Source organism: Cimex lectularius, unplaced genomic scaffold (genome assembly GCF_000648675.2).
Source record: "Cimex lectularius strain Harlan isolate CLEC.00 unplaced genomic scaffold, Clec_2.1 scaffold16, whole genome shotgun sequence".
Taxonomy (NCBI): Eukaryota; Metazoa; Arthropoda; class Insecta; order Hemiptera; family Cimicidae; genus Cimex; species Cimex lectularius.
The window spans coordinates 2093598-2115954 of NW_019392679.1; the positions used below are offsets into that span (position 1 = coordinate 2093598).

At 34.0% G+C, this 22357-nt stretch overlaps 1 protein-coding gene across 5 annotated transcripts in view; it reads left to right on the plus strand.

Annotated features, from left to right (window-relative positions):
- The first annotated feature begins 1151 nt into the window (after nucleotides 1-1151).
- Nucleotides 1152-22357, plus strand: part of LOC106661460 (inactive ubiquitin carboxyl-terminal hydrolase MINDY-4B) — a 52607-nt gene continuing 31401 nt past the window's right edge. Inside the window, exons 1-2 of one of the 5 annotated variants that reach the window (XM_014384868.2) lie at nucleotides 1152-1243; nucleotides 20189-20336. In XM_014384868.2, coding sequence (XP_014240354.1) covers nucleotides 1211-1243; nucleotides 20189-20336 — 181 coding nt within the window. In that variant the 5' untranslated portion in view covers nucleotides 1152-1210. Of the gene's footprint in view, nucleotides 1244-4540; nucleotides 4591-9524; nucleotides 9688-20188; nucleotides 20337-20930; nucleotides 21233-22357 lie in introns of those variants that run through there. The other 4 variants (XM_014384870.2, XM_014384872.2, XM_014384869.2 and 1 more) reach the window with 4 other exon arrangements.

Consider the following 22357-nt stretch of genomic DNA (forward strand, 5'->3'; position numbering starts at 1 on the left):
GTAGGCGCAACGTTTTAATAGAATTTTTCAATTCTCTATTTTCTCAGTTTAAACTTTATGAAACCATGACGTATTATGACATCGTTGGGAGCTTAATTTGAAATGTGTAAAAAGTCCCTATCGGTAGTTTCTGTAATCCGGAAATTAGCTACTTTGTTTTTTTTTTGTACGGATTTGAATTGTGAAAGATGGTCCGCGTGGACTGTATCTTTTTTTTGACATAAATCTACATCTGTCCATGTATTATACACTACCAGCAGATTGGATAATTTATGTTTGTGGCATTATAGAGAAGGCTACCCATTGGCAGAAGCTCTGGATTTTAAAAAAAATATATTAATAATTTAAGACGTATCTTATCCTTATTTTTTTCAGATGTGTACGTGATAATTGTAAGAGTAATCATATTTGTGTGATAGTGTGATTTTGTAATTTGCTATGAAAACGTATGTAATATGTTTTGATGAATTAAAAAACTATTGGTATGTGCATGGCAGAAGTGAAAATTGTGAACAACATCGGAGCGAGTATTGACCCTTGTGGCACACCTGCACTTCTTCCATCTCAGAAGTCTCCGATTTCACTGCGAAAAATCTCTCCTTAAGAGTGTGTTATTGTGTAATCAGATAATACATCTGGGGTAAAAATAATTTTAATTTGTATAATAATCCCACATGTCATACTTTGTGGAAGGCCTGAGAAACATCTAGAAACACTTTCGCGTACAGCATCTGCTGACATGAAGAAATCAAATTTCTAATTGTGTAAAGTTGATGAGTATTGATGGGTTCGAAAGCCAAATTGATGATCTGTTAAATGTTAAGAATTTGATATTTTTCTTAAAAAATTATGACCAAACAGTCTGTCGGCCATTTAACGAAAGGGTTGTGTTATTACCGCAAGATTTTGATTTTGCGAAAGATTGCTTTAATTTAACAATATTCTTAATAAAAAATGACTCTCGAATACATGATGGATCTTTGGAGAACGGCCTCTCATGGAATAAATCAAGCAATTAGGACCAAATTTGACGTCTCTTGTGTAAATTGTATTGTACAGTGATAGCCGTGAACTTTTGAGTAGTTGGTTCATCGACTCGAATCCGCGATCGCCGGGCGAGATGTGCCACACGAAGATCGAAGTTAATGAAGGTCTGGGCGGTGGAAGGGGCCCTGAGCTTTCACAGACTAGACTCCGGCTGTGAACCAACATGGCACAGCTTACAGGCGGCTCCAGTCTTCCAGTAAGTTGTTAGATCATTTTGTTGGAATGCTTCACGTTTAAAGCGTATAATAATCTGGCGCAAATACATTGCCCATCAGGGCGCCAACCGACCACCTGGTTTTTGCACGAAAAAATGGCCAACTTTGGTAATGGATATTTTCTCAGCCTTTTAAGTCTCGGACCAGCGCTAGGTCGAATTTTTTAGAGAGTTTTACGCTGAACAAGACGGCTTTTTAAATGGGCACGTAAAAACCAAATTTGTTCTCAAATTTCGGGAATACATCGAAAACATTGAGAAATCGGGTAAATGGAAAGTGACCAATTAAAATTTCCCATCGATTGCTATAGAACGCCAAAGACGATTTCCCACAGCTCAATTTGAAGTTTTCGTAAAAAGTGTAAAAATTAACGTTCCCGAATTTTTGAATTGATGAATGACTGAAGCTAGGAAAACATTTAAAAAAGCCATCTTGTTCAGGGAGAAATTTTCTAAAAAATGAGACCAAGTGCAGGTCGTTATCAAGACTTAATTAGAGAATATTCCAAGCTAATGTCGTCAAACTAGAAAATATTTTATGATGTAACGAAGAAGGTTGGAATTCGGATGTCAGAGGCCTGTGCTTGGAAAATATTTAAAAAAATCCATCTTGCTCAGCATAAAAATTTCGAAAGATAACATGCTTTGGCCATTTTTTTCGTGCACGACCGGGTTTTTTTGGTGTGTGTGTGTGTGTGTGTGTGTGTGTGTGTGTGTGTGTGTGTGTGTGTAAAGATAAGTCGGAAAATAAAAAAATTCAAATAAACCTATAATAAACCTTGACAACAATCTCACACTTCAGTTAATAAACCTCATATGCCTTGTAAAATAATTAAAAGTATTTTTTCACAATTAAGCACAATTATTCAACAAACAATGAAATTATGACATTATTTTCTTTGAAAGAAAAATTTATAAAACTTATTAAAATATCCCTGGGTACTTGAAGGACGTTAGATTTTAGGAGCTATCTATTTCAAATTTTTAAAAATTAAGGAAAGGAGTCTTTTACAAATACATAATATATTATAAATATATATTATTCATATTGTAATAGCCTTGATTGATTAATGAAAAGAATGATGATTGATTTAAGGCAAGGAGTGCTACTTTGCAATAGTACTACATGCTTGATGTCTTTTGCATATTGAATCTAAAATGAAGTCATAAAACGGCCATAAAAGAGGGATAAAGAAAGAATTTATGTAGTTACACAACTTGCTTTGCATGACAATCGCCGATTTTCACCGATCTCACCCATTTATCTCTAAACTGTATTCCCAGTGGGTCTACACTAATTTGAACCTTTACTCATTTCATGTCGAACTTTTTTAGATTTTCGTATTTTAAATTTACAAATGACATGAAATAGAAAAAAAACTGGGTAATTTTTACTTCAAGTCTATTAATTCAACCATATTGATTGTTACCAAATGAACGTTTGTCGAGTTGGTTGCTTGAGATTGGACGAACAAACGTTGGGTTTGTTCTTTCTGGTTATGCGCAAAACTCCAAAATTGCCAACCAGCGAAAAATGTTCAATGTTGATAAGTTAACATGGACCTATTTTGTGAGAGTCCTTCGTGTGATTCGCGAGGTGATGAACCATTTTGATTGTCGACCCCTGTTTTCTTTCCGCCCTTGCTGATTCGGTTCGACGCGTTTCGGCTTTTCACCGTCTTCAGTAGCGGGTTAGTGCCTCTCCCTACTTATATCCCTGACGTTAAAATTTACAATTTTTATCAATTAAAATAGGCAGGATAACAGTAGATGGGAAAATGTCAAGTTATATACATTTATTTATCAGCCCAACATTAGCTATCAAAATTGTTTCAGCTAAACTAATTTAGACGTTACGAATTTTGCCCATTCTCGTTAGTTTGGTGTGTCAGACGAATTTCGGCATTTCGCTATTTCCTGAGTGAGGATTTAGTGCCTCTCTCAAAAGGGATTGGATAACATAAACATCTAGCAGTCAATATGGGTAAATACCGGAGCTGTCTGACAGGCAAACCGAAATGGTAACGACAAAACTGCGTGAAATTATTGTCTGACATAGTGTAGCTATCAAAATTGTCTAAATCTTATTTGGTCATTATCGATTATTTTGGTCTGTTCATACTCGTCGTTTTAGTAGATCAGATGCATTTTGGCATGGCGCCAACTTCTATAGAGCGTTATTGCCTCTCCCGACTTATATCCCTTAATTGTAAACCTACCGCTGTTATCCAAAATAAAGAGCTCTAAAATGATCCATCCAAATTACATAACCGTATTCATCTGGCATAATGTAGCAAATAAACTGCTACGATACGATCTTTCTACACTATGAGCAAAAAAGGTAAGAGTGTATTTTTGTATATGATCAATTTCAATAGATTTCCCGTTTTTTAGTGTTTCTTTTAATAAAAGTTTTGGATGTAAGTAGATCAGGGATGTGCTCATTGATAAAAAATTGTCTGCCTATTATTCCGCCTACCTCAGGCGTACCATTATCGTTGGTAAAAAAAAGTAATAGTTTTGACATATCTTTCATTGACCACATCATTGATCTAAATACATCCAAAATGTAATAATACCTGATCGGTCTTAAAAAAGACAAATAAAAAACTCAAGTATCCAGTGTTTAACATAAATAAAAATATAATAGGAAATAAATTTTAAAAAAAATTCCAGCACGGAAATTTCATTAATGTAGACTTAATTATACAAAATATGTCTGGTTTGTCACATGTCTTGAGATTGAAACAACCAAAAAAATCGTGTTACGTTTCGGTTATTGTATGTCAGGGTTTCATGCATACTTGATCATATTTCCAGTTCTCGTGCTTGTCAAAGGTGAGGAGATATTACTTGAAGCAGCACGGCACCAGGTGATGTCTTTTCTAGCTCCGGACCCTTTTTTTTCTATTTTGATGTGCTCTTTTCTCTTCTACATCTATTTTGTGAACATAAAGCCAAATGTCGTTTTTAACACTTACGAGACTAGAAGAATAAATTGATGAAAAACAGAGTTTACATAAAGTATATATGAAAACTCGATGGTTGAAAACCTGACAAGATTTTGTCAATATTTCTTTAAATTTTTCTTCTTGAACTTGAAGGAACTTGAGAAAAAAGTCAAAATTTGACGTCCAATGCTTACTTTCCTAGATATTTACCAATGTACAGACTGTTGAGACGTAAGATTTGTGTTCCCTTCGGAAAATTCATATTGATTAAGCAGCATTGTCGCTTCCCTTTCTCCCTCCACCTAACCGATCGCTGTCTGTAAGGTTTAAATGAGTTTTAGGTCAGCGGCGATGAAGAACGGCACAACTTTTCATTAGGTAACTGTTTACAAGACATAAGAAAAACCCCGCATTGAAATCCAAAAAAAAAGAAGGCGTATTTTCAATCTTGTACATTCAAACAAATAGACAAACATCGGGCTTGTTATAATCGTATAACTAACTACATTTAACCATTATATAATAAATTTCGTTATTTTTCATTCCGTCTGTCTTATATCATAACCACAAGTTTACTTTTATTCAACTCACCATTTTTTTGTATGTTAATAGTTCTTTTAAATACACTTCCCTTCTTTTTAGTCACCTAGTACCTCTCACAAGTAAAAGGAAATGATTTAAACAAAATTTCTCAGTCAGTATTCAGGTTTGTCAGTATGATACAGGTGTCTTCTAATTAAAATGATTGGATTTATTACTATTTCTCATGCTTTGTGAGCTAAAAAATGATAAAACAAAAACTTTTTTATCTACTTTACTATTATTAGAATTAACCTAAAAAAAATTTGAAAGAAAAATGTTTTCCCTTTGATAGAATTTGTCACGGTTAGCTAAATTTTTCTCTCGAATAACCGAGTTCATCGATTGAAAACTGAAGGATTATGATATATTAATGTAAATTATATTAAAACTAGTCAAAATTGGGTCGTCCAGCATAATAGACAGGAAACCCGATATTTTCATAAATAAGAAAACATAGAATATCTTTCCCTTTTTCTCAAATTTGGTGAAGAAACAAATGAAGCGTTTGATATATCAATCGTATATCTTGTAGCAAGAAACAAACAATTTGTTTTATCACTCCAGATGAGGTTTTTACTTTTGCATATTTCTCGTTTTCGCCCTTTTTTTCTTCAGGCCTGCATCATGAGAACTGGGTCAATCTTGACTGAAAAGATTTTGATACTAGCACACAGCTGAAATATTTTAGCTAACATATTTTCGAAAAAAGTCTGCCTAGATAGAACATTCAAGGATGAACTGAGATCTCTGTTTTTACTGTTGCATATTTCCCATTTTTCCCTTTTTTCTTCAGTAGAACCTTGTCTATCGCGACTGATAAGATTTTGAAGCTGAAATACGTTTGCTAATATATTTTTGAAAAAAAAAGTCTGCCTAGATAGAACATCAAGGATCAATGGAGACATTAATGTCAATTATATTAAAACTAGTCAAAATTTAGTTGTATTCATAGTAAATAGGAAAACCGACAATTTCATAAATAAGAAAAAGTGTAAAAATCATTCCTCTTAACAAAAATTATGAGATACTAATGTAAATTATATTAATACTAGTCAAGTTTGGGTCGTCCAGCATAGTAGACAGGAAACCCGATATTTTCAAAAATAAGAAAACATAGAATATCTTTCTCTTTTTCTCAAATTTGGTGAAAAAATAAATGAAACGTTTGATATATCAATTGTATATCTTGTAGCAAGAAACAAACACTTTGTTTTATGACTCCAGATGAGGTTTTTACTTTTGTATATTTCTCGTTTTCTCCCTTTTTTTCTTCAGGCCTGCATCATGAGAACTTGGTCAATCTTGACTGAAAAGATTTTGATACTAGCACACAGCTGAAATATTTTAGCTAACATATTTTCGAAAAAAAGCCTGCCTAGATAGAAAATTCAAGGATGTACTGAGATACTAATGTAAATTATATTAAAACTAGTCAAGTTTGGTTGTCTAGCATAGTAGACAGGAAAACCGACATTTTAATACTTTCCCTTTTTCTCAAATTTGGTGAAAAAATAAATGAAACGTTCGATATATCAATCGGATATCTTGTAGCAAGAAACAAATGTTTTATGTCTCAAGACTCTGTTTTTACTGTTGCATATTTCCCATTTTTTCCCTTATTTCTTCAGCAGAACCTCGTCTATCGCGTCTGATAAGATTTTGAAGCTGAAATACGTTTGCTAATATATTTTTGAAAAAAAAAGTCCGCCTAGATAGAACATCAAGGATTAATGGAGACATTAATGTCAATTATATTAAAACTAGTCAAAATTTAGTTGTATTCATAGTAAATAGGAAAACCGACAATTTCATAAATAACAAAAAGTGTAAAAATCACTCCTCTTAACAAAAATTATTGGGAAAAAATTAAAGAAGCGTTCAATGTACCAATCGGGTATCCTCTAGCAAAATTGGGTCGTTCTCTTAATACACAGGAAACTCGATATTTTCATAAATAAGAAACCTTAGAGAATTTTTCCTTTTTTCAAATTTCTCGTTTTCTCCCTTTTTTCTTCAGGCCTGCATCAGGAGAACTTGGTCAATATTGACTGAAAAGATTTTGATACGAGCACACAGCTGAAATATTTTAGCTAACATATTTTCGAAAAAAAGCCTGCCTAGATAGAACATTCAAGGATGAACCGAGATACTAATGTAAATTATATTAAAACTAGTCAAGTTTGGTTGTCTAGCATAGTAGACAGGAAAACCGACATTTTCATAAATAAGAGAACATATAAAACTTTCCCTTTTTCTCAAATTTGGTGAAAAAATGAATGAAACGTTTGATATATCAATCGGGTATCTTGTAGCAAGAAACAATTGTTTTATGTCTCAAGACGCTGTTTTTATAGTTGCATATATCCCATTTTTCCATTTTTTTTCTGCAGGCATGCATCAGCAGAACCTCGTCAATCGCGTCTGATAAGATTTTGAAGGTCTTCTTCAGACCTGCATTTGCTAATAGATTTTTGAAAAAAAGTACCTAGATAGAACATCAAGGATTAACGGAGACATTAATGTCTACTACATTAAAACTAGTCAAAATTTAGTTGTCTAGCATAGTATATAGGAAAACCGACAATTTCATAAATAAGAAAAAGTGTGAAAATCTTTCCTCTTTTTGTACAAATTATTGGGAAAAAGGAAAGAAGCGTTCAATGTACCAATCAGGTATCTTCTAGCAAAATTGGGTCGTTCTCATAATAGACAGGAAACGCGACATTTTCATAAATAAGAAACCTTAGAGAATTTTTCCTTTTTTTCTCAAATTTGATGAAAGAATAAATGAAACGTTCGATATATAAATCTTTTATGAAAAAGTCTATGTTTTTACTGCCTAATATGTCTCCTTTTTCCCATTTTTCTCTTCAGACCTCAATCAGTAGAACCTTGTTAAATGACTGATAAGATTGTGAAGCTATCACGTAGTTCAAATAGTTTAGCTGACATATTTGGAAAAAAAAACCTTTTTACATTGAAAACAGAAGGACTATGTCAGATAATGTAAATTATATTAAAACTAGTCAAAATTGGATCGTCCAGCATAATAGACAGGAAATCCGATATTTTCAGAAATAAGAAAACATGTAAAACGTTCCCTTTTTCTCAAATTTGGTGAAAAAAATAAATGAAACGTTTGATATATCAATCCGGTATCTTGTAGCAAGAAGCAATTGTTTTAATCCTTTTTAAAAAGATAGTTCCTACTCACAGTAAGCTGCCTTGCACCGATCCGGATTTCGAGCCTTTTAGCTCATCATCAGGTTGAAGGACTTCTACAACCACGTCTCTCGACATGAATTGCCAAAGTTTGCTAATAGATTTTTGAAAAAAAAAGTGCCTAGATAGAACATCAAGGATTAATGGAGACATTAATGTCAAATATATTAAAACTAGTCAAAATTTAGTTGTCTGGCGTTGTAAATAGGAAAACCGACAATTTCATAAATAAGAAACCTTAGAGAATTCTTCCTTTTTTCTCAAATTTGGTGCAAAAATAAATGAAACGTTTGATATATAAATCTGGTATCTTTTATGAAAAAGTCACGGTTTTTACTGCCTAATATTTCTCCTTTTTCCCATTGTTCTCTTCAGACCTGAATCAGTTGAAATAGTTAAGCTAACGTATTTGGGAAAAAAAAACTCCTTCATACATTGAAAACAGAAGGATCATCTCAGATACGAATATAAATTATATTAAAATTAGTCAAAATTGGGTCGTCCAGCATAATAGACAGGAAACCCGATATTTTCCAAAATAAGAAAACATGTAAAATTTTCCCTTTTTCTCAAATTTGGTGAAAAAAATAAATGAAACGTTCGATATATCAATCGGATATCTTGCAGCAAGAAACAATTGTTTTATGTCTCAAGACGCAGTTTTTACTGTTGCATATTTCTCGTTTTTTCCTTTTTTTCTTCAGGCCTGCATCAGCAGAACCTTGTCAATCGGAACTGAAAAGATTTCGATACTAACACACAGCTGAAATATGTTAGCTCACATATTTTCGAAGAAAAAAAATCCTCCTTACATTGAAAACAGAAGGATTATTTCAGATACGAATGTAAATTATATTATTTTAATTAAATTATTATTAAAACTAGTCAAAATTTGGTCGTCTAGCACAATACACAGGAAACCCGACGTTTTCATAAATAATTTCATAATATGTAAAACTTTCTTCTTTTTGTAGATTTCGTGAAAAAATAAATGAAACTTTTCCTATATAGTATTTTTTTTTTTTTTAGCAACAAACATCTTTTATGATGCAAGGCGCTGTTTTTACTGCCTAATATTTCTCCTTTTTCCCATTTTTCTCTTCAGATCTGAAAGTTAGCACGTAGTTCAAACAGTTTAGCATAAATAAGTGAAAAAACGTGTAACAATTTTCTTTTCTCCCAAATTTTGAGGGCAAAGCGTTTGTGTATCTTGTAGTAAGAAATTTTAAACAAAAAAATTTTGTGAAGAAAATATTTTGGGATGCCAATCACGGTTTTTACCGCTTAATATTTTTGTGTTTTTTGTCAACAGTCCTGCATCTGAAGAATCTTTTAATTGTGCCTGATCAGATTGTGAATCGTTGTCTGTTTCGAGTAAGCGAAGTGGTTCCGTTCCTATTTTTTCCCCTTCACCTCGTTTGTCGGTTAGTTTTCAATTCTCGTCGGGTGTTACGTGATGAGACTGACAGTGCAATAGGGCCTTTGGGATTGCATGACTGCACGGCATTCTTCAAATGAGGGGAGTAATTTTTTCCCCCGCAGCTTTGGCTAACTCGTCGGGACAATTAGTTCGAAACGGCCAGTCTGCCGGCTCCACTCGAATCATTCAGAAATCAAGAAGTGCAAAATTTGGTTCATTTTTACTTTAATCTTACTATCAGTACTGGTGAGGTAAATTTAAATATCAACTGTTGTCATAGTAAACATTATATTTGTAATAATGTGTGGTGATTAGTTAGTCGTTAGTTAGTGATTAGTCGATGATTGTTCAGTAATCGTGAGATGCGGTCTGGTGTGATGTAGGTTTCAGAAAAAACTAGTCACTAGTGACTAATACTTTGTTGAATATAAAAATACATTTTTTGCATTGTATAAATTCACTTTTTTCCACATCCTACATGTATTCGTTAAATTTAAACGTTTTTAAATCCCAGGCCCTGAAGATGATCTCAATAAAGATCGAAACGTTGGCACGATAAAGAAAATGTTTTTCTGAAACCTACATCACACCGGACCGCATCTCACGACTTCTGAATAATCATTCGTAATAATAGTCACACATTAAAAATTTTCCTCTAAAATAGAGGATATAATAAAATAGACAATATGGTTTCCAGCGTGGATTGTGCACATCGCATGCGCTCTTTGTTGTCTAAAAGCACATCTGTGAGAACCTTGACAAGGGAAGTTATGTTATTGGCCTTTTCCTGGACAAACAAAAGGCCTTTGACTCAATAAGTCATAAGCTACTATTGCAGAAGACTGAAAATTATGGAATTAGGGGCACTTTACTCAATTTGATTTCCTCTTACATCGGTGATCGATCACATGTAGTTAAAATGAATAATGCACTAAGTAAATCTATAAATGTTAATTGTGGTGTCCCTCAGGGTACAGTGTTGGGCCCATTACTTTTTACACGGTATATAAATAACATTTTTTCGTTGAAGTCTGATAGAATCCCTTACTGTTTTCCTGATGATACGGTATTCCTTTTTCAATCTGAGCGTTTTGGCAATCTTATGAATACTTTTCAATTAATTAAGACTTTGGTTGATATAAAAAATACAGTGTCACGAGCGGGATTCGAACCCACGATCTTCGGCTAAATACGCCGATAATCTACCTCTTGAGCTATCGTGACTTCGATCCACTCGGACACTAACTTCCCAACTCAACCCCTACCTTTTTAATTTTCCCTCCTTTTTGCCATTTTTCAAATGTCGAGTAATTTATTTGATTCTCGGCGACAAATGAAATGGCCACGGAGAGCTTTAGTGAAGGTATACTTCACTTTAACTTATTAAATTCAATAGTTTTCGTGGTCCGCTTGACCAATTAATACCTTTCGATTAATTAAGGTTTTTAGTTGAGATAGCTCAAGTGGTAGAGCAGCGGCGTATCTAGCCGAAGATCGTGGGTTCGAATCCCGCTCGTGACACTGACATTTTTATCTCAACTAAAAACCTTGGGTTGAGATGGGAAATTAGTGACTGAGTAGATCGAAGTCACAATAGCTCAAGTGGTAGAGCAGCGGCGTATATAGCCGAAGATCGTGGGTTCGAATCCCGCTCGTGACACTGACTTTTTTTATCCCAACTAAAAACCTTAATTAATTGAAAGATTATTTAAAATAATGTACAGTAATAATAATAATAATAATGTTTCATCCATATATATTCAATTTTCTTATTTACAAACGTATATTACATATATTGCTTTAATAAATTGCATAAATTTCGCAATTCCAACTCTCTCTCAGGCTCTGCTTGCTGAGAATTAGTTGGCTTCATAACTGTAAAAAAAATAATATTTTACTTAAAAGTTCTAAATAAAAGTGATTTGCCATTTTGTAAAAGGCATTCATAAACACCTACTAGGACATCATTTACAGAATTAAATGCTAAAAAATGAGGGATAAACGAAATGATATATTGTTCATCTTTGATACAAAAATATGTAAACCAAAAAGCCATAATAAATAAACAAATTATGAAATGAAAAATTAATCAAGTACTCGATACGTACAATAACAATTGTTTGTTAATTCTAGCAGAATGTTTGCAGTTTAGGGTTGAACAGATGGTTTCCAATTTTCTACTCTATTCTTATCTTCTATTAACTTAATTGTGTCAATTCGTTGTCGTCCTCTGCCCATTCGGCTCACTGACGCTGTCACCGCCGTTTTGTGTGTGTGTGTGTGTGTGTGTGTGTGTGTGTGTATTTGTTTGTGTAATCATATATTTATTTATTATTTGGCATCGAGGGGTTGAATCGCGGTGGTTTACTCCGGAGGTTTAGCTAGTCTCCGGTCTTAACCGCCTCGTCCGCCTTTTCACTACCCTCCGGACCTGGTAGAAATGGAATTGTTCTTAACCACCAAAATACAATTACAGTACAATTTGCAATTTCAATTAAAGCACGTGATATTGGATCTAAAAAATTGTCTTGTGGAATGTTTTGATCATTTCTCGCAGCTAAGGTTTTACGACAATAGTTTCGATACTACCACTCTTCAGGAAAATTTAAAAAAAGTTATTTTCGCATGTATGCTATTGTTCCATAAATAAACTGCTCAAAAATTAATAGTAATATTGCCTATTTTGTACTTTCCGTAGTATTTTTATTGTATTTTCATTATGAATTGCATTAAAATGGAAATTCCAAACGTTCTATGTGCCAATTTCCTCAAAACTGAGATTTTTTAAAAATATGTTCTATGTGCCATCGCCAATAACACTAATAATGTTCTAAGTGCCAAACCTCTTTAAAAGTGGTTTGTTGCGTTCCTCATAGAAGGCACTGGTCTAAATATGGGACATACGATTTTTCCAAAGGTTCTTTGTGCCATGGCGTATCAGCCAGTTGGAGAATGGAGAACTTGGATCCTGCATTTACGTCTAGTGAATTCATATGACATTTTCGGCAGAAAGAAACTGGTTATGTGGTCAGATAATTGTGCAGGGCCAAAATAAAAACCGCACCCTTATTTTTTTAATGAGGTTTTTGGTACAACTCGAACATTTTGAAAAAATTGTTCAGAAATTTTTAAAAAGCGGTCATAGCATTTTATCTTGTGATCGAGAATTCGCCATTATTGAAAAGAGAAAAAGGGTTTCTAAATGTTTCACTCCGACAGATTTACAAAATATTGTGGCATCGGCTAAAGTACAGGGGAACCGTTCACCGTAGTTAACATGGAACATTCGTACTTTCTAGACTTGACGCCTGTGACACTACTTTAAAAGTAAATTTTCCAATTACGAAGGCTATTATGATAAAAGTTTCCAAAGATGATCCAGGTTTTATCCAGTATAAGTCCACATTCAATGACACAGACTTATGGAAACGTTCTAATATACAAAAAAAAAGGGGCGAAAGTGGGGAACACTCTTACCCGATGCAACGCTTTGCGACGCTACCCGACGCAAATCCAAAGTCCAATTTTCCATAAGATTGTATTACCCCCGTGCACATCTGCACGATGCTCTGCAACGCTACCCTACTCTTCGCTCTGCGATCACCACTGTCCAGATTTTCGTCGGGTAGCAACGAGTACAGTCGAAGACAAAAGAACCGGACACTCATATTTTTATTCAAACTATGTGTGTTATTGTCGTTATATTAACTAAAACATACTTATTTTAATATAAATCAAATTACCGAGATCAAAAATTATTAGTTTTTATTTTTAAAAAAATGAATTTTAATGGCTTGGTAGAAAATTGATGAAAACACCGGAATACCATTTTTTGATATAATGAATTAAACTAACAGTTTATTACACGGTTTTGCCCATAAAATTTAAATAACAATTAATTCAAGGTTTTGCTAATAAAATGACACCATTTTCGTAGAGTAGCGTCAGAACAGAACACTCATATTTGTTGTAGTTTATTTCAAACTATGTATATGTAGTTTTGTCGTTATATCAATTACAACATACTTATTTTAATATAAACCAAATTAACCGATATCAAAAATTCATTAGTTTTTATTTTTAAAAAAATGAATTTTATTGGTTTGGTAGAAAATTGATCAAAACACTGGAATACCATTTTTTGATATAATGAAATTAACTAACAGTTTATTACATTGTTGTTCTCATAAAATTTAACTATCAATTTATTACATGGTTGTGCTCATAAAATTTAACTAACAATTTATTTCATGGTTTGCTCATACAATTTAACTAACAATTTATTTCATGGTTTTGCTCATACAATTTAACTAACAATTTATTTCATGGTTTTGCTCATACAATTTAACTAACAATTTATTTCATGGTTTTGCTCATACAATTTAACTAACAATTTATTTCATGGTTTTGCTCATAAAATTTAACTAACAATTTATTTCATGGTTTTGCTCATAAAATGACACCATTTTTGTAGAGTAGCGTCAGAACAGGACACTCATATTTTTTGTTGTTTATTTTAAACTATGTATATGTAATTTTGTCGTTATATTAATTACAACATTCTTATTTTAATATAAATCCAATTAAACGAGGACAAAAATTCATGAGCTTTTACAAAAATTATTTAATTATGATGGGTAGGCTGAAAATTTATCAACACGACACGCAAGAATGGCACAATTACACAGAAAACAAACACTTTGAGCCCTGAAGATGATCTCAATAAAGATCGAAACAATTAATTAAGGATTTTAGTTGAGATGAAAAAAAGCTAATGGCGCGAGAGGGATTCGAACCCACGATATTCGGCTAGATACGCCGCTGCTCTACCACTTGAGCTATCGTGACCTCGATCCACTCGGACATCAACGCCCCATCTCAACCCCCACCTTATGAGTTTTCCCTCCTTTTGCCATTTTTTTTCATCTCAACTAAAATCCTTAATTAATTGTAAAGTGTTAATTGGTCAAGCGGACCACGAAATTAGTGAATTTAAAGATCGAAACGTTGGCACGATAAAGAAAATGTTTTTCTGAAACCTACAACATCACACCAGACCACGATCTCTGAATAATAATTTATCAAAACACCGGAATAACTTTATTTAGAGCAATTAAACTAATAATTTATTATGGTTGTGCTCATAAAATTTAACTAACAATTTATTACAAGGTATTGCTCAAAATAGTGCATTAAGAACAAAAGAGGCGTTGCGATTGTGATACTGATTTGTTATACGCTATGTGACTGTACGAGGCGTGCGCTTGACTTCGCATAGATTTGCACACCCTACCAAAACGTGACATGGCGTCGCGTAGCATCGGGTAAGTGTATTCCCGGCTTAAACCTGATGTTACTAAAAAAGTTTGTATGTCATTGATTCAGAAGCCATTCCTGTCGGTCGGATGGCAAGAAAAAAGATTTCTATGCCATGTTGGATTGTTTGCCAGAAACTGCTAAAAGCTATTATCAAAACATTCTAAATAATTAAAACTTTAATTTATCCTTAAACGTTCATTTCATCTATTTAATTAATTAGGTTTACCATGTTGTATGTATCAATATAGTTTTCAGTTAAAGGGTTCTATGTACCACGGTACGTAGAACATTTCTTCAATCGCTTATGTTTTTGCATATTAAGCAGTTTGTTGTTGTTTTTCATTGCACTAGCAGCGAAATAATATAGTCCTACATTACCAATAAAATACTTTTCAATAAAGTTTTTGAGTTACCATTTCACTTACGCAGTTCTATTGCTTTGGTGAAAAAAATAACAGAAGGCACTTAGAACATATGGAATTTCCATTCTTCAAATATACTTTCGAAAAGCTTTTCCAATCATAAACAATAAACTAATACTTATTTAAAATTATATTAGAAATGTTCTTTAACCCACGGAATCACATTTAGAAATGTCTGCTCAATTACAGTTATCTAGTAGTAGCAGGGTTACTGAAAAATGCACTTTTTCATCTATTATAAATTAAACATAGCATTTCCAAAAGCTTTAATGAATGTAGATGACATAAAATTATATTAACCAAGTGCTTGTTAAAATTCCCTCATATTTATTGGATTGCTAGGTTGGACTCGTTAATAGATATAAAACTACTTTTACTTGCAGTTCAATTTAAAGATGTGATATCGAAATAGTTTATTTTATTTTTTTAATGAACTTCCCTATGCTCATTTCAACGGCTGGTATTACACATAAAAAACTCAACACTAATTCCACCTTTTTCAGAAAGAGACAATCGATGATGACTATTAATCATGACGAGTTTCAAAGGAAAGCATTGGCGCAACTATCTATCGATCGCTCTAGTCAAAAGACCGAACGAGGGCGATTGCCTGGCACACAGCTAAAAACAAACAGCATTGACCTGTGAAAAGTACCAAAAAAGTGAAAATTGAGGTCAAATAGAATTAGCGCGTTTACCGTTTGTAAAATTGCTGATTTGTGACTTTTTCCTACTACGACTGTCTTAAGCCAGGAAGACACTTACCCGATACTACGCCATGCGACGCTACCCGACGCCTTGCCACGTTTTGGTGGGGTGTGCACATCTATCCGACGCAAGCACACGTCGCGTACAGTCCACAGCGTTTATCACAATAATCACTATCACAATCGCAACGCATCTTTTGTTCTTAATGCACTATTTTGAGCAAAACCTTGTAATAAATTGTTAGTTAAATTTTATGAGCACAACCATCTAATAAATTGTTTGTTAAACTTAATTGTTTTAAATAAAGTTACTCCTAACCATCATAATTAAACAATGTTTATAAAAACTTATGCATTTTTGATCTCGTTTAATTTGGTTTACATTAAAATAACATGTTGTAATTAATATAACGACAAAATTACATGTACTTAGTTTGAAATAAACTACAAAAAATATGAGTGTCCTGTTCTGATGCTACCCGACATTACAAAATGGTGTAATTTTACGAGCAAAACTATGAAATAAATTGTTAATTAAATTTTATGAGCAAAACCGTGTAATAAATTGTTCCAATTTTAGTATATGTACCGCCGAAGCGAGTACAATAAATTGTTAGTTAAATTCATTATATCAAAAAATCCTATTCCGGTGTTTTGATTAATTTTCTACCAAACCATTAAAATTAATTTTTTAAATAAAAACTAATTAATTTTTAATCACAGTTAATTTGGTTTATATTAAAATAAGTATGTTGTAATTAATATAACGACAATAATACATGTAGTTTGAATAAAAATATTCCAGTTCTTTTGTCTTCGACTGTATTCGTTGCTACCCGACGAAAATCTGGACAGTGGGGATCGCAGAGCGTAAAGTAGGGTAGCGTTGCAGAGCATCGGGCAGATGTGCACGGGGGTAATGCAACCTTATGGAAAATCGGAGTTTGGATTTGCGTCGGGTAGCGTCGCAAAGCGTTGCATCGGGTAAGAGTGTTTCTGGCTTTACATGTTGGCTGGACTAGTTGTTGCGTTTCCGGTCGTTTGTGGCCTTTGCATGTAATCATGCGCTGTTTCGATTTCTCAGCCTAATTTATGTTTTTAAATATTATTTTAATAGATTATTTTTATAAGAAGAAATCTCATTATTAACAATATCCACTGCAGTCAGTAAACTGGATTAATTAACGTTTGGCGAAGGAAAAGGGGAAACATCTCACTTAGGCTAAGAATGAAGGATTTTATTTCAAGAAGACTATTCGTAGAATAAAATTTGTGGTATAAAATTCGGTTTTGTCTTCTTTCAATAGATTTTCCAACTTTTCAAAGGTTGAGAGTTGAGATAGGGTGTTGGTGTCCGGTGGATCGAAGTCATGATAGCTCAAGCGGTAGAGCAGCGGCGTATTTAGCCGAAGGTCGTGGGTTCGAATCCCGCTCGTGACACTAGCTTTTTCATCTCAACCAAAACCTAACATAAAAAGATTAATGAATTGAAAGAAGTAATTTGGTCAATAGACTACTAAATATAATGAATTTATTAAGTATAATGAAGTATAACTTCACTAAGCTCTCCGTGGCCACTTCATATGTCGCCGAGAATCAAATAGATTACACGACATTTGAGAAATGGCAAAAAGGAGGGAAAATTAGAAAGGTTGTAGATTGGGATGAGGAGTTGGTGTCTGAGTGGATCGAAGTCACGATAGCTCAAGTGGTAGAGCAACGGCGTATTTAGCCGAAGGTCGTGGGTTCGAATCCCGCTCGTGACACTGACTTTTTTATCTCAACCAAAACCTTACATAAAAAGATGAATTATTTGTAAAGAATTTTATTGCTTAGTGGAGGCAGGTAGATCATTGTTCCAGGAGTTTTGAATTGGCCAATGAAGTGATTGGTGAAACAAGCCACTTTTATCTGTTTGGAGATCCTGTACAATTACAGCTGTATTAATTTCCTGCTTTTAACGATTTTTGCACTGATGATGAATTAAATGGTAAAATTGATTACACTTTACTTCAATGAAATCGAGACAAGGACAGACGAAAAACCGCGATCAACAGCACTTTAACACGACCATGTTTACAGATGTCGAAATATTTCCATTGAAATATTGGCCCTAAATGAGGAGAATGGAAGATCGGGAATCAAATTTTCACCTCCTTATGGACATGTAAGTTTATACTTACACAACCTTTACGAGCTTCAGGCTGCATTGTGACTTGCTTTGACTCATTTTAGACTTGAACTGTATTTTAAGACTGCTTACTTGGAATTAAAAAACTCCTGAACCCTTATCAAAATTTTATAAAGGTAAGGCAATAGTACGTACGGTCTATGATCATTTTTATATATCCTCGCTGTTTCCATCTGCCAGGCGCGTTTCGTCTTCTCGCCATCCTCAATAATAGATCTCAAACTTAAATGAACGGCTAAAGTACAAGTCGCCGTCAGACGAGTTTTGGCTTTTTAATCTTTACTAGTGTTTTTTTTTTACAAAACAAAACACTGGACTGCACAGGATGATCCGAGGCGACTTAACTACAGACTCATCAGCCCCAGACATCAGCAAGCAATCTAAAAATGTAAATAAGGATTTAATTGTGGAAAAGTGACTTTATATATTTTCTTCTAAAAAATCAGTTTTTCATCAAAAGATAAACAGTAACTAAAATAAGAAATGGAAAAATAAATGATTTTTTATGCTGTCACAACTCACAAGGGGCTTAAACTGACTATGCTCTTAAATGTTTAGCGGCACATGATTGTATTTAAACAAACATGTAGAGCTTATTACGAACACGAATTTATAAGGTGTTATCAAAAACTTACCCATTCTAATGAAAAGAAGGTGAAACTATTATATTTTTATACATTGCATTCATTCTATTTGGTAGGTGGATACTCAATAATATTCCTCCATCGACCTGCATACAATAAAAGAACTAATCTAATTGGGGTCGATGGAGTACTTTTATAAATTTTCCATCAACCCAAGTCACGTACCCAGCTCGAGCTATTCCATGCTATTCCACCATCAGCCCCTCCCCATTCACTCTAATAAATACACTCACTCATACAAAACTAACACAAAACACATATTTTTACGGCTATATACAATAAAAAATTCTCAATTCCCCAATTTCTTTTATTGCAGATTGAACAATCACAATTGTTGGCATATATTCTCACTTTTATAGTTTTTGCAAAGGCGATGAGATATATTTTAAAACGTCCATTGATTTATTTATAAAACTATTTTCACTTACAATTAATTAAGGTTTTTAGTTGAGATGAAAAAAAGCTTATGGCACGAGCGGGATTCGAACCCACGATCTTCGGCTAGATACGCCGCTGTTCTACCACTTGAGCTATGGTGACCTCGATCCACTCGGACATCAACTTCCTATTTCAACCCCACCTTTTTAATTTTCTCTCCTTTTTGCCATTTTTCAAATGTCGTGTAATCGGATTGGACGACAAGTGAAATGGCCTCGGAGAGCTTTAGTGAAGTGTACTTCAATTAATTCATTAAATTCACTAATTTCGTGGTCCGCTTGACCAATTAATACATTACAATTAGTTAAGGTTTTTAGTTGAGATGAAAAAAAGCTAATGGCCCGAGCGGGATTCGAACCCACGATCTTCGGCTAGATACGCCACTGCTCTACCACTTGAGTTGAAAAATGGCAAAAAGGAGGGAAAACTCATAAGGTGGGGTTGAGATGGGAAGTTGATGTCCGAGTGGATCGAGGTCACGATAGTTCAAGTGGTAGAGCAGAGGCGTATCTAGCCGAAGATCGTGGGTTCGAATCCCGCTCGTGCCATTAGCTTTTTTCATCTCAACTAAAAACCTTAATTAATTGTAATGTATCAATTGGTCAAGCGGACCACGAAATTAGTGAATTTAATATTTTCACCTAGTAGACACTGTCTGTGGCAGTAGAGTATATGTGTTAGGTTATAGTTTTATAATCTTTCTAAATTTAAGTGGGTTAAAATGCAAGCTCATTGGCTTAATCTTGAACAGACTACTCTCAGCTCTAAATACATTAGAACTGTTTTTGGTAGTTATCGATCATTTTCGGTCTGCCTGCCCTCCCTGTTTTGGGTCTGTCAGACGAGTTTAGCTTCTCATCGTCTTCAGTGGTATATTTTCAGACTAAAATGATCGGCAACGACCGCATGGTCATCATTTCACACAGCCCAAGAGAAAATCTCACAAATTTTTCAATAATTATTTCAAACCAGTAAATTTTCATTATGACGCCTATTGATTGTATATTCTTTCATTTTTCTTTTTTGTGCAGACCGGAAATAAGAAATTGATGGACAGCGTCCTTTTCCGAGCAAATGATAAAAACGAGAAGGCTGAAAAAGATGGAAGTGTCGTCAACAAAATTGAGATGATAGCAAAGGCGATTGCGACCTCCAAGAGGTCCGACTCAGCAAATCCAAGTAAGTACATTTGCCCTGAGGCCTTTAATATTTACGTTTGGATATCTGGAAAAAATAACAACGTTGAATATATACCCATTATATTTAGAGGTCTGATTGACCTAATTACTTCTTTCAATTAATTAATTTTTGCATGTAAGGTTTTGGTTGAAATGTAAAAGCTAGTCACGATCTGGATTCGAACCCAGGACCTTGTGCTCATTGCCGCTCCTCTAAAATCTTGAGCTATCGTAACTTCGATCCACTCGGGCACCAACTCCCCATCTCAACCTGCAACCTTTCGAGTTTTCCCTCCTTTTTGCCATTTTTCGAATCCCGCTCCTGACACTAGCTTTTCATTTCAAAACCTTACATAAAAAGATTAATTAATTGAAAGTTGAATATATAATTAACTAAATAGAAAGAATTAAAATAAGAAAACAAATTTTATGTTCCTGCAGTTTTGTGGATTTCAATCTGTGCTTATAACTTTGGAGTCGAGACGTTGCTTTAGTCAAATGACCTTGCTTTGAAAATATTATCGCATTGTGACTTTGAATTATAGTCTGTGAGATTGACAGGTTTTGTTCGGTCGTATTCGTTTGTTCACAAAGGTGCGAAACCAGTGAAGTGGCTGCTTCGGTCGTGATTGGGCTCTTGACGTTTATTTGATCAGGATCGCGTGATTCCCAATTGTCAGGTCGCCTGACGGGCTTCTTAATATTGTGCACTTAAAACTTTACCGCTTCCCTCTTCCAGAAGGTGTACGCCCTTAACAATGGGGGGCTTCATTTTCACGATACGATGGTTCTAAAGTCATGCCAGCAGCCGGGATCGACGTGTGATGAACATAAAATCTACGGAAAAAAAGACTTTATACGGTTTTCAGCAATCAAATCGAATATTCCATGCAGGAGGTAATGACTTTTGTTTTGTATAAAGATTACAGTTTGATTTGGGAGATGGTGTCTGCTAATTTGTGACGTACACACTGCTAAAAGTTCACTTTTTCACATGTGAATGATGCACTATTTGGAAAATTTGCACTCTCAATTTACTCAAAGTATACAACTACGCTTTCGACTATTTGTCAGGATTTGTGCAGTTCCACTCGTGCTCTAAAAAAACTATCATCAATCAACAATAAATCCCTTAAATTTTTTATTTATTTACAGTCCAAAGATCAAGTACCCAAGCATAGGACAATCAAACAATACAATTATTAAATTATTAAAATATAACTAAAAAAAGGATATAAATAAAAATAAAGCATAAAGAAGGGCCAATATTTTGAACATACAAATCAACATTATAAATAGATTGATAAAGAAGAAATTGACCAAAACGATTAATGTATTTGGGATCTGGTTTCTGGTCGGGTAGAGAAAGAAGTAGACTCTATGATCACTTGCCAAGCTTTCGGCCTTTATCAGACCATCATCAGTGCATCATCTTATTTCTCATATTAACATTACATAATGACGAAAAAACCCGACGACATCGACTATGAGGTCTCGAACGAAAACTGATAGTGAAAATTAATTCCTCGAATGTGAACTTGCTAACGATCTCAGATATAACGAGCTGTTTATGAGAGCAATTTATGATAAATGATGATCAATTTTCCCGGCTATGGCTAATAATATCATGGATGTATATGAATGTTTAGACAAGCGCACGACAATGTTGAACGTTTTCCTGCTCGAAAATAATAAGGAAACAATATTGTTATCTTATCGTGTGTTACGTATCTGGCAGGACTGGCTAGTGTAAACACGATTTATATCGATGTATGTTTATTTGCTCTCCAAACTTTGTCTACCGACTAGAGACGATATGGTGTGAAAAATGATCACTACATACCTCTAGTGTTTTCTCTGCTACCGAACAAACGCCAGGAAACATACACCCTGCTTTTTGAAAGAGCTACTGCCAACTGTATTGATTTCATCATTTCACTGCATTTTAGAACAATCATTTTTGCATTTATTATATTCATCATATAAATATGTTGTAAAATCCTGTAAAACCAGGGACTTAAA